General features: G+C 47.2%; 1 protein-coding gene across 2 annotated transcripts in view; it reads left to right on the top strand.

The window, feature by feature from the left end:
* The first annotated feature begins 10,721 nt into the window (after positions 1-10,721).
* Runx1 (RUNX family transcription factor 1) overlaps positions 10,722-12,620 on the top strand; it is a 224,832-nt gene continuing 222,933 nt past the window's right edge. For both annotated transcript variants that reach the window (XM_028756341.1, XM_028756340.1), the window contains exons 1-2: positions 10,722-10,891; positions 11,138-11,253. In XM_028756341.1, the coding sequence (XP_028612174.1) occupies positions 11,196-11,253 (58 nt within the window). In that variant the 5' untranslated portion in view covers positions 10,722-10,891; positions 11,138-11,195. The remainder of the gene's footprint in view (positions 10,892-11,137; positions 11,254-12,620) is intronic.

Below are 12,620 nucleotides of genomic sequence, written 5' to 3'. Positions count from 1 at the left end.
AGCACTGCACATAACCAGAACTAGTAGCTATTTGCTCAAAATAAATCAGGGGAAGCCTCCAAGCCATTTCTGGTTAGTGGAAGCTTGATCTGTTCAGGACAGAGGAGACAGCACTGTGTCTTCAGTGGTGATGTGGCCACAGGGCCCTGAGGCAAGCCTGCAGCCTGCAGCCACCCTTCCTGGGGCTCTGCTTCTGAACGTTTGCTGCCTGCCCACGGTGGTTGGTAATTGCTGGGTTCATTGTGAGCCTTCGCTCTCTCAGGTGTATTTCCTAAGCCAACATGAAAAGAAAATGATAAGGGCCAGCGCAGGGAGGTGTTTATGTTTTCGGCCCTGGCCAATTGTTCCTGACCTAAAACAACAGTTAGGGCAGATGGCAGGTCCAGGATTACAACCAGGACCACAATGGAAACCCAAAACTCTCCTCGAAGAGCGGGCCCAGCACCCAGCTGTCATCCACTCGCAGCTAATGTAGCCGCCACCCAGTAATTAACACGCCTGGGCTCCCCTTTGGAAAGAAGCGGAGAAGGACAATAATGCATGTGTCCTCCAGGGCCAGAGGCAGGTGAGTCCAACATGGAAAAACAGAAAGCAAAGGATCCCTTTGGTCATTATTTCTTACAGCTGGGCAAGCCTTTCACAAGGTAAGGCTGGTGTTTAATAGCCCTCCACGGCCTCGGAAAGGGGTGCAGGACAAGGAAGGAGGGAAACCCACAGCAGCCCACAGGGATGGAAAGCCCTGGGCATCCTCAGTGCTGCTCTGGATGTAAGGCAAGCCTCCCTCTCAAGCTCCCTGCTTTTAAAGAGACAAGAGTACTCACTCAGATCTCACATCGTGGCCTTGGGCAGAGGCTGATACTTGAGTGAAATGAATTTAAGTAAAACTTACCCAGTGGATAAACACACTCACTGCTCTTACAGAGAGGACCGGATCAATTCTCAGCACCCACATAAGGCCGCTCAAACCATAGCTAACTCCAGCTCTAGGGCATCAGACACCATTCTCTGCCAATACACGTGATACATATACAGGCAAGTAGGCACACAGAGATTCTGGTAATTTTACCTGGTTAAATTTGAGTTCATATCAACAAGACAAAAAAAAAAAAAACCTCTTTACTCCCTCATATTTCATACAGCATTGGGGCATGTACAGAGTTTTTCATTGTTTCTCTAAAATTCAAAATTAATGATACTCTCTGTTGTGGCGTTTGCTTTGCTTTTTTTATTTCCTGCTAACTCACTTAGCCTGGCCTCCTTATATCAGAGGAGAGCACCCTTGGTAACAGTAAATTTGAACTTCAGAGTAAATACGGCACTCCAGTAAGGTGAGGGCATGGCAGCCGTGCCATGGAGTCACATGACTCAGTCTAGGTCACTTAGCCTAAGCACCCAGACAAGCTAAAGTCTGCTGTAGTGGTCAGTGAGGTTAATTAAACATCCTGGGGTGTTCCCAGAGGTTACAGAGTCTGCCCATAAAATCTCACTGCAGCCTCATCCCATTTCCTCAGTGAGAAGGCCCCTCAGGGATTCAAGGTCCGTATGGCCCTGAGTTGGACACCTGGACACTGCACAGTGCCATGATGCTCCTCACGTGGGCTCATAACTAGGTCTCTTCGTTTGCATTTCCATCGGCAGAACTGAAAAGGGTGCAGTGGGAGACATTTGTGACACAATTGAATTTGTCCAATCCCATGGTACCTGGGGTGACAGAAGCCTAAAATGCTGTTGTTTGATACCTGGGTGGATCCAAAAGAAGGCAGTGGGCTATGGGGCAAAGCAGAAGTGATAACAGCTGTGCACTGCCAATCAAGCAAAATTAACTTCAGCCATGAACATGAAGACACTGCAGGAAACAAAGATCAATCGCTGGAATGACCAGTAACCCCTCTGCCTCCTCCAGATCACCTCTCAGTGTAGTAAACTGACTTTAAGACTACCGCTGGGCATGGTGGTGCTCACCATTAACCCCAGCACTCGGGAGGCAGAGGTAGGGCTATCTCTGTGAGTCTGAGGCCAGCCTAGTTTACACAATGAGTTCCAAGAAGGGAGAGCTAAAGGACTATAAGAAGTTAGGGCTTGCCAGCACATTCGTGCCAAGCGAGGACATTGTAAAGACAGAAACCTACACCCTGAATTCCAGAGGGGTATGGACTGAGTGTGGGGGTCTTGGTGGTTTCAGAAGCCAGCTTTGCTACAGGGAATTTCCTATAAAGGAAAAACTCACTTAAGTTTTAAGTTTAATTTTAATTAAGATCCAACTTGAGGGCCTGAAGAGATGGCTTGGTGGTTAAGTGTGATTGGTGTTCTACCAGAGGACCCAAGTTTGAGTCCCTGCATCCACATACACTGGGAAGCTCACGATCCCTACAACTCCAGCTCCAGGAAATTCGACACACTTTTGGTCTCCTCAGACACTTGTATACGCACACACACACACAATTTTTAAAGGAGAGAGAGAGAGAGAGAGAGAGAGAGAGAGAGAGAGAGAGATATCTTTGGACTTATGTATAAAAGGGCAAACTATACAGGCTACAACAAAAGGCAGATCCAAAAGCACAAGCCCGCAGAGCAGCCATCGCCACCCAGGACAGCCCTCCTCACTGAGGTAGTGAAGATTTAGTACTCGTTGGCCAGGTGGTCAAGTGCTACCTAACTGTGACACACACTGACTTAAACACATTTTATTAAAGGACTGCAGATGGAAACAGACTACAATAATCCAATCCCATAATGGCAAAAATTGTGCCTTGACGTATCTGTTTCAGAAAGTCCTACCCTGCATGGCTAAGAGGACAAGATTAGCAACAGTAATAAAACCATTCCCTCTGTTGTTCATCCAGAAGCCATGTGAAACACTACCAGAGTCCCATTGTGGTTTAAACAGTTATTTGGGTCGCAAGAAAATTCCTTGAGTCTGAAGACAGAAGCCACTTGTTTTGTTTACTTTAATTATTGTGGTAAAATACACAATCGGTGCTTCCTATGCAAGTCTTCCTAACCATACAACTCACAACATTCGGCTTCGAGGAACCACCCCCTGGAACCAGCTCCAGAAATGTCACCTTCCCGCTCTGACATTCCTCGCTCCCGGAGCAGTGGCTGGCCTCTCCCTCCTCTCCACCCCTAGTGATGTCACTTCTGTTCTCTGTGAACTTGCCTACTCCCCGTACCTCATATCAACTTAACACACCTAGAAAAAAGCAACCTCAGCTGAGGAAATGGCTTCATCAGATCGGCCTATGGCCATGTTCTTGGAGTATTTTCTTGATTGATTAATGTGGGAGGGCTAGCTCACTATGAGTGGTGCCATTCCTAGGCAAGTGGTCGTGGGATGCAGAAGAAAGGGAGCTGACCATAGACCCTGAAGCAAGCCAAGAAACACCATTCTCCCATGACCTCCAGTGCTCCTGCTTGAGTCCCTTTCCTCCATCCCTCTGTGATAGACTTCAATCAGAACTGGATAAACTCTTTGTCACCCATGTTGCATTTGGTCTGTGATTGCTTTCTGCCAGAGAGGAGCTGCTGAGAACACCCATTCAATCGCTCGCTGTTGGCAGGCGATTTACCTTGCATTCACATTCCTAAAAGCTGGTTGGCTTTTGTTTTACAGTACCCATTTCTGTTGTTTTCCCTGGTCAAGACACACGGTCTCACTGTATAGAGGAGGCTAGCCTTGGCTAGTGATGAACTCCAAGTATTAGGATCACACTGTCCCATCACCCTTCTACACTTCTACACGGTGACCCTTTTTCTACTGCTTGACTAGATAAGAAAGGTCCTGTGGCCAGGAAATCACAATCTCAGATGCCAAAGTGGCGAGCTTTATTGGAACCAATGCTGTGTACCCACAGAGTGGGTTGGTAGAGGGTAGGCTCTTTGCTCCTACAGCATCCTTGTCTATGCTTCCTGTGAAGAAACAAAACGTGATGCTCACATACTGTAGGCTGTTATTCTGCCTCAAAAAGAAATGCCATTTTGGTATATAATATCACATAGGTAGACCTAAAAAAACATGCTTAGTTGAACCCTCATATCTACAATCTTGGAAAGACAAGGGGAGAGAGGAAGAGGAAGCAGTGGGATGCTTGTTTGTGCCTGCCTGGCTTTCTCTGGGCCTCACACTTAGCTCAGTTCTCCCAAGCTCTGAAGATGCTCAGTGTACCTCACTGGGCTTGTACGACCATGCCCACCTCCGGATCTGTTGTTCTGGATTGGAGTGGGGCTCACTGAGCGTCTGATGATCAGCTGAGTGCACATGCTTTCAGCTGGGACAGCTGGCTTTCTTCTGTGTGTCTCCCCCGTTGCTGCACTAACCTGGACATATGCTAACATGCAAGCACTATTCCATTTTAAATCTCTGCTTGCCAGGCTTGTGGTCTTCTGATTGGTCAAGCTCAGTCAGAACAAGGGGGTAAATGTGTGACTTCAGGAAGGCTGAGTCCTCAGGCTACTCGGGTTGGATGTGGTTAGATGTGCTTCAGACTAATACCTCAGTCTCCTTCTCTGCTGTAACTAACCAAGAACCCAAAGGAGAGAAATCAGAACCAGCACCACGGACCAGATCTTCTTGCCTGCTCTTTCCAGAAATACAGCCAGTTTCTAAATGGTCCACAAGAAGAGAAAAGAATCTAAAAAGAAGGAAATTAAAATACACACTGCATCATTTAAGTGCCAATATTTTGTTTCTCGATGTAGTTCATTTGTTTTTGAAATTTTTGAGGTTATGAAAGAATTTTAACCTGTATATGTAAGACTAGGTTATATTATTTCAAAGCAAGGGGCTCAAACGTGGATAATACAGGCCTGGAGTTGCACATCTGTGAACTCAGCAAATAGGCAGAGGCAGGGGGATTGTGGTCTTAAAGTTAGCCTTGTCTTAGCTATGTAGAGAGACTCTATCAAGACAAAACTGGAGTCGGGCAATGGCTCAGTGGGTAAAATGCTTCCTGTGCAAATGACAGGATCTGAGTTCAAATCTCCAGAACCCATATAAAGCCAGGTATAGCAGAGTAAATATATATTTACTCTGTGTTTGTAAGTGATATGGGAGGTGGAATATAAAACACAACATCAAACAACAAAGGGAGTCTGCTTCAAAGAGTGTGGAAGGCAAGCACACACACACACCACATGCCACACAGAGAAAGAGAGAGAGACACACACATACACACACACCATACCACATACACATACTCTCACACACATACCACACACACACACACACACACACAAAGTGGCCAACACTTTCGATTTCTCTAGCATCAACTCCAAAGGCTGTTTTCAACTCTGACTTCTGTGTCCTTGGCGTCATGCCTGTGCCATACTTGGCAAGTGTCCATATTAAAATTCACGTGTTGGATGTTTCCATATTGAAATGCCAGCCACAATTCTCTCTCTTAGTTCATTCAAAAAACCATTTTGCATAGTCCGAACAGTTACTGCTCCTCCTGGCACTCCAGTGATACAGGTGGCATTATGCTTTGCCCTGTGGAAGGCTGTGCGTTTGACTGACAATGAGGCAGGCAAAGAGGCAACACTCACAAAAATCCAAAGTCCTCAGAACCAAGTGCTCACTGAACCCCACAAGTGCTCACTGCACCCCACATCAGACAAGGAGCCTTCTGACGCAGTGACCTCTGGCTTCTCTCACAGAAATTTGGGCTTCCCCTAGCTTTCTTTGTATGACACAATTAGCCCCAACTCTGGGCTGGGAAGTTGAACACTAACTCCCAGACTGTCTCCATTTGTTTGACCAAACTGTGAACACTGTACATTTCTGCCAAAGTGGGTTTGGCTTGCCCAGCGTTGCCCTCCTGGTAGCAAATAGCAGCAAGAGCAGAAAGGCCAACACTTCAAAAGGAGAGCTACCCCAAACAAGTTCCCTGGACTGAGGCAGGCCTGAAATGATCCAGATACTCCAGGCGACAGTGACCAGCCTCCTGGTGACTGGTGGGAATGGAGCATCCAGTGCAAGAAGGATAAGTAGGCTGTTGGAGATGTGGACAAAAGAGGTGAGCCCTTCCTCAGGAGCAAAGGTCAGAGGATGACATCAGGGTGGTCGTGACTGAAGAACATGGGAAGGACCTGGGGGTGGGCCAGCCTATGGGAGGCACTGCCAAGGCCACCTGCAGGGTTGGCTACTGTTAGAACTCATGGTGACTGTCTGGTACCCCTCATAGCACTCCACACACATTCCAATCTGCAAAGTCAGTGATGCTGAGAGTCTTGATGCCCCCGTGGGAAGGAGCCCAGGGTTGACCCAGGTGGTCACCAGCTAGACAGCACTGGAGCAAGCAAGAGCCTCCTGCACAGAGTGTCAACTTGTCAAGCACAGGTGAGGGGTCCCAGCAGCCTGTGACAGTGCCATCTTGGAGGATATAAGCCAGAGTTTGGAGAGGGCTGCTGTGTGCAGACTCTTGGGACTCAAGAGCTTCTGCCTGGGCAACAAGACAGAAAGCTAGCTGCCTCTACCACTGTGGGTGGGGTGTCACAGGGTCAGACAGTGGCTTCCTCCTTCCCTCTCTCTCATGAGTCTCTTCCAGCTTCAGTGTGCACATGAGTCGGGGGCCTGGACTGTGACTGATTCCAACTCAGGAAACTGAGGATGGAGCCAAGACTTTGATTCCTGGCAAATTCTCAGACCGGTCATAGCTGCTGCTGGGGTCTTTGTGGATTACAGCAAAATGACTCAAACTCTTCACTATAAACATGTCACTAGATGGCTGTCAAGTCTCTAAACAGTGTTCTTTTAAGAACTTGGTTTCAATGCTTCCCTCCCCTCTCTGTTCCCTGCTCCCTCCCTCTGTCCTTCCTTCCTTCTTTCTTTCCTTCCTTCCTTCCTTCATTCATTCATTCCTTCTTCCCCTCCCTCCCTCCTTCCTTCCTTCCTTTCTCTTTCCTGTTTTCCCTGGGTACACTATAATATCATCTAGGAAGATAATGCAAATGAGTATTAAAACCCCTCCTGCCTAATAAATAGTCTTCTGGGGATTAAAATTTACTTTTCACTTTTACCCAAATGAGGAAAACTCCAGGACTGTATACACACACACCCCATGCACAAGCACATACACACATACGTGCATATACCACAACATACACATACACATGCACATACCATACCACATACAACACACATACATGGACACATACACACACATGCATACACATGTATATGCCACATCCCTCACACCTCCCCACATACATGCACAAACACCCCCATACCACAAACACATGCACACATGCAAACATACCACACGTATAGACCACACACATACATATACCACACATACATGCACACATATACACACTACACACATGGACGCACACATCACACACACACATGCACACATACACCACACATACATGCATGCACCATAACACACACACACACACACACACACACACATGTATACATAACCCCCACTCCAAGTGTCCAGAGAGGAAAGCTGGTAACAGGTAGAAGTCTCAGGCGCTCCAGTCAATTTAGCTGTCAGAACTGCCTAGAGCAGGTTCTGTTCAGTTCACAAAGCTTTGATATCTGTACATCAGTTGTAAATCTCTGAACTCGTTGCTGGCATAACACAGTTTATAGCTTCTGCCTCTGTCTTAGAGCAAAGATATAACAAATAAAAACCATCTGTGATAGGTCTGGAGTGAGCTCAGTGGGCAAAGTGGTGGCCTCGCAGGGCCCGAGTTTGATCCCTAGATTCCACAGTAAGGAGTCTACACTTGCAATCCCAGCACTGGGGAGGCAAAACCAGGAGGATCTCTTGGACTCACTGGCCAGACTAGCCTAATTAGCAAGCCCCAGGCAACTGAAGGACCCTGTCTTTAAAAGGAAAAACAAAGTGGCTAGCACTTGAGAAAGACCTTTGGCTTCCATTCACTGGGCACTTATGTGAACATGCATGTACCCACACACATACATAATCCACACTCTATAGAAGTTATTTTGCATCACTGTTATCATCTGAGGATTTTTGATACTATCTAATTTGAGGGTATCCATCTGTACCCATGCCTTCTGTCCAGAGAATCTGTGTATCTACGTGTAGACTTCAGAGAAAGCACAAAATAACCATACAATGAAAACCCTGACCAGGGAGAGTGTTTTAATTGGATGGAGTTGCACACAGCGCTCTCGACATTAATTACAGGGTTATGCAACTCTGCATCTTTCAACCTTCCCTGGTATTTTTATAGGGCCATTAACAAAGACACCTGAGCGTTTCCCTACCCCGCCCTTAAGAGTGGCATCTCAGAAACTTTGCCAATCAGAGGATGAAGATTGCTGTGGCATTATTTGGCAGAGCCACAGTCCCCTGCAGCAGCCCCAGTGCGGTTCCCAGGCCAGCAGCCTGGGGTCTGAGTCAGCAGCAGGACCAAGGCTGGCAGGGTGGGTCCGCCCAAGAACTTAAAGAATCTCCAACAGTTCTGCCTAAAAGTGGGATTAAGTGTTTCTTCAGGCAGTTCAGCGGTGACAGACGTGTCTTTTTGTCTTGGGCTCTCAAGGAAGTGTCAAAAACAGCTTGCTGGCAGCCACCTGAATCTCTCCTAGCTGTCATGGCCTTAGAGAGGCTGAGAAAAGCTTAAACTGCTGCCTTGGTGAGCCCTGAAGTCTTGCTTGGGCTCCCGTGACCATCATCACAGGACTTGCCAGGGACTCACACCTTTGTATTCTTCTTTCTGCTGCCTCGCTGCAGCCAGGGCCCAGAGGCGACAGCCTGCAGTGGGACCTGCAGACCAGAAGTATACCAGAAGGCTATCCTGAAAACTTTTCATCCACCTGCCTTGCCCTATGAAGACCTCCAAAGACAGAGACACTCTGGGCATCTAAACCATCCTTGTGGGTACGAGGACACCTAAAGCTAAAAGCATCTGGGAGTTTCTGAAGTGAAATGACTACAGGATTAATCTGCATGGACACTTAAGTGTCTCGATTTTGGGAAGTGAGTCACCTTCAAGAAGCCAGCTGCAGCTACGGGCTTGGATCCTGGGAGCGTCCCATGGCATAGCAGGCTCAAAAGAGAACACAACCTGGCTGGAGAGTCTACTGGGGGTGGGGGTGGGGAGCAGGGGTAGAATTTGTTTAGAAGCAACAACACAGAGGCATAATGAGGATTATATTAACAAGGGATTTGAATAATGGGGGTTATATTAACAAGGGATTTGAATTGAGAGGCAACGTGAAGCACACATTGTGTTTAGATATTAATAAGCTTCATAAAAGACGGACAGCCATTGTTTCTCAAGTGTGAGCCAAGTGTGGGTATTTGCTGCTAACCACTCAGAGAGCCTGGGAGAAAGAAATCTCTGGGTTTCTAATTCCTGCCTTGGTTAAAACTGGATTAAGTAAAAGTGGAGTCTAGTCCTTTAGAAAGGACCTGTGTCATTAATACTCTGGGTCTCTGTGTGTGCAAAATTAGCTCCACGAAAACCAAATGAGAGTTCTCTCATGGGATCAGACTTAGAGAAGTACTTTGTATGCCTGGGGCTTGGGATCCAGGGCTGACACTTAGAGCTAGACTGTTCAAGGCCCAGCTTCTCATTGGGCTGCACCTTGAAATTGAGGGAAACTGAACAGAGGAAAAGGAAGAGTCAAGTAAGGAAAGGAAAGCCAGGCCTTGCCTGAGGATTACAGAAAGAGAAAAGCTTCGCTTCTCAGCAAGTAGAACAGAGACTGGAGAGACAATGGATAGTGGTGAACAGAAAAGCTCACAGCCACAGAATCATCTTGTCTCTATTGCCTGCCCCCAGACAAATGTGGCTGAAGGGCTGCATACTATTCCCCTCGGGCAGCTAGGAGGAGGCAGGCTCTTCATGGATTCAAAGAGTAATTTTCCCTAGAGGTGTGGGTTGGCCCATTTCTTTGAGTTGAGCAGAGAAAGGCTATCAGCAGCCTCTGATACAATAGGTACAGACAATAAACAGACAGCTGCTCACAGACCACAGCTCTCCTCCATGAGGAAATTCTCCTCCTTTGCTTTCCTTGAAACTTCCTAATGCGAGCTTGGGAGCTGGTGCCAGTGTGAAAAGCAACCGACAATTTCCCTCCTTACCAAGAGAGATCCCTGTTAAGTCTGTCCACCGAGGGGGAAGAAAGCCACATCGGAGTCATTTGGGTTTTGATCAAAATGGTCTTCTCATCCCACAATTAAAATGTTTTATGTTTTTCCCAAGCTTTGAAATGTCAATAAGTTGCCAGCCTAGCCCTCTCAGGGTCAGCCACTCATGGAAATGGGCTCTTCATCTACTTTTCTCCCTTTCAGTCTTACTTGCTTTTACCAAGAACCCAGCTCTCCCGAGCTGGTGCCCAGCATTTAAGTGATGGGAGCCACATCCGGGCTCAGCAGCAAGTTGGTGCCAACGTTGAATTGCTGTTGAATAAACAGCAAGGCAATCTTTATCTAAATCATCAGTTGTTCCTCAAACCACAAATAACAACAGGATCTGAACGCCACTAAATCCGCAAAGAACCAAGACATCAAGAAAAGACTGAGGCAGGGGATTTCTGTTTGTTTGTTTGTTTGTTTGTTTGTTGTGCTTTTTTCTTTTACAGCCCCTCTCTTCTAAGCTCTGCTCAACTGTTTTCTTACACCGCCTGGGGGAGGGCAGGTGGAGGGCAGGAAGGGCATAGCTCAGAAAGTTTTAAAAAAATTTGACATCACTTAAGTCACGTGATTGGCAAGAGCCAATGGCGGTGGGCCATGGAAAGGGGAACAGTTAAATTTGTAATTTGGGTTGTGTGAAAACTTCTTTGGACCTCATAAACAACCACAGAACCACAAGTTGGGTAGCCTGGCAGTGTCAGAAGTATAAGCCCAGCACAGTGGTCAGCAGGCAGGACGAATCACACTGAATGCAAACCACAGGCTTTCGCAGAGCGGTGAGCAGCTCAGCCCACAGCATAGGCGGTGCTTTCTTTCTCTCTCTCTCTCTCTCTCTTTTTTTTTTCCTTTTTTAATCTTTAACAATTTGAATACTTGTTTCTGAAACAATACTTTCCCCCACCCCCACCCTATAGGGCCCATGGAGTACCAGAGGTGTTAGGGTGGGGGTAGAAGGAGACTTAGGGAGCCATGGTGGGAGATGAGGTCAGAGTAAGTGACCTCTCTTGGTTTTTGCTCTGAAGGTAAAAGAAATCATTGAATCCCCCGCCTTCAGGAGAGGTGCGTTTTCGAAAGGAAACGATGGCTTCAGACAGCATTTTTGAGTCATTTCCTTCATATCCACAGTGCTTCATGAGAGGTGAGTACACCAGTCTTTTTTATATCTGATTTTGCTCAGTTTTGCACAGACTAAGATGGCAGCCCGTGGACCCTCCGGTGTCTGCCTGGGGTCGCTGCCTGCGTGTGGGGGGAGGAATTCAAACAGAGGCCAATGATTCTGAGACCGCGAGATTATCATTTGTCAGATGCCGTGCTGCAGGGATGTTTTAGCAAATGCTTAGTTAGGCTGTTGAAATATTCGGTCGCTGGATGAAAGTTGTGTCAAGTGCTTTGGGCTGCTCTCTGTTAAAGTTCCAGAGATTAGAAGGACGCAGAGGACGCTCTGAGTTTTACCTGACTGTGTCTTGCCCTGAATGGGTCTCTTGCACTTATTCTGAAGGCAGCAAGCTGTCTGGCCCTGGTGCTGAGTTCAGCTTGCCCCGGGGTTTAGCGGGCTCAGTACTTAGCTGACCGAAAGAGCTGGTGCCAGCAGTGTGGGTTTGGAGAGGCAGCTCACAGGTATACCTTGGATCATCGTGGAGATTTCAGGGCCAAAGTGGCGACTCGACAGAGGACAGGATCTGGGCAGACTCATTCTGGGGAAACTCATCAGTAGTTGTGCTGTGGTTTTTCTTTCAGCCTCAATTGAAAGAGGCAGCCGGCATTGCTCAAGATAGAAAGCCAGCAAGTTGTGGTACACAGTCTCTCTCAGAAAGAACTACGAAGCCATTTCCTAAGTCCACACGTTCTCACAGCAGCAGTTACTAGATTACAGACTTATGGAGAGCCATCACATAGGTCCCTAAACCTCCCTGCCATTTTTACAGCGGCCTTATGAAACTTACAAAGCTGGAGTTCAGCCATAGTGTCCGTTTGTGTTTGGTGTGTCTTTCACGGTAAACGGGGACTGAGCTTAAGTAAACAGTGGCATAAAAAGATCACGAAGACATGGCCGTGTGTCAGGACATGCAGTTTGTGGTATGATGCCCTGGCAGAGCTGTGATGGAGTGGGATGGGGGATCATTTGTTTTCTGGATACAAATTATTGTGCACACCCAACCAGTATCTGTGTATCATTATTTATTCATACAGTCAAGTGAGCAGGGGATTCGAGGGCTTGCTGACCACTTTGTCACAACAAAGGCTATTGAAGTTGTGATGGCACGTCTATGCTGAAACATGAAACATGTGTGTGTGTGTGTGTGTATTATGTATGTGTGTGACAGAGAGAGTGTGTGTGTATGTGTGTGGTGGGGGCTGTGGGTGTATGTGGGGGGGTGTGAATGTATGTGGGGGTGTCTATGTGTGTGTGGTGTGTGTATGTGTGTGTGTATGTGTGTGGTGTGTGTTGATGTGTGTTTGGTGTGTGTGTGGTGTGTATGTGTGTGTGGTATGGTGTGTGTGTGG

Source organism: Grammomys surdaster, unplaced genomic scaffold (assembly GCF_004785775.1).
Source record: "Grammomys surdaster isolate TR1022 unplaced genomic scaffold, NIH_TR_1.0 126118, whole genome shotgun sequence".
Lineage (NCBI taxonomy): Eukaryota > Metazoa > Chordata > Mammalia > Rodentia > Muridae > Grammomys > Grammomys surdaster.
The sequence above is the reverse complement of the archived record's forward strand: the minus strand, read 5'-3'. Positions and strand labels throughout refer to the sequence as shown.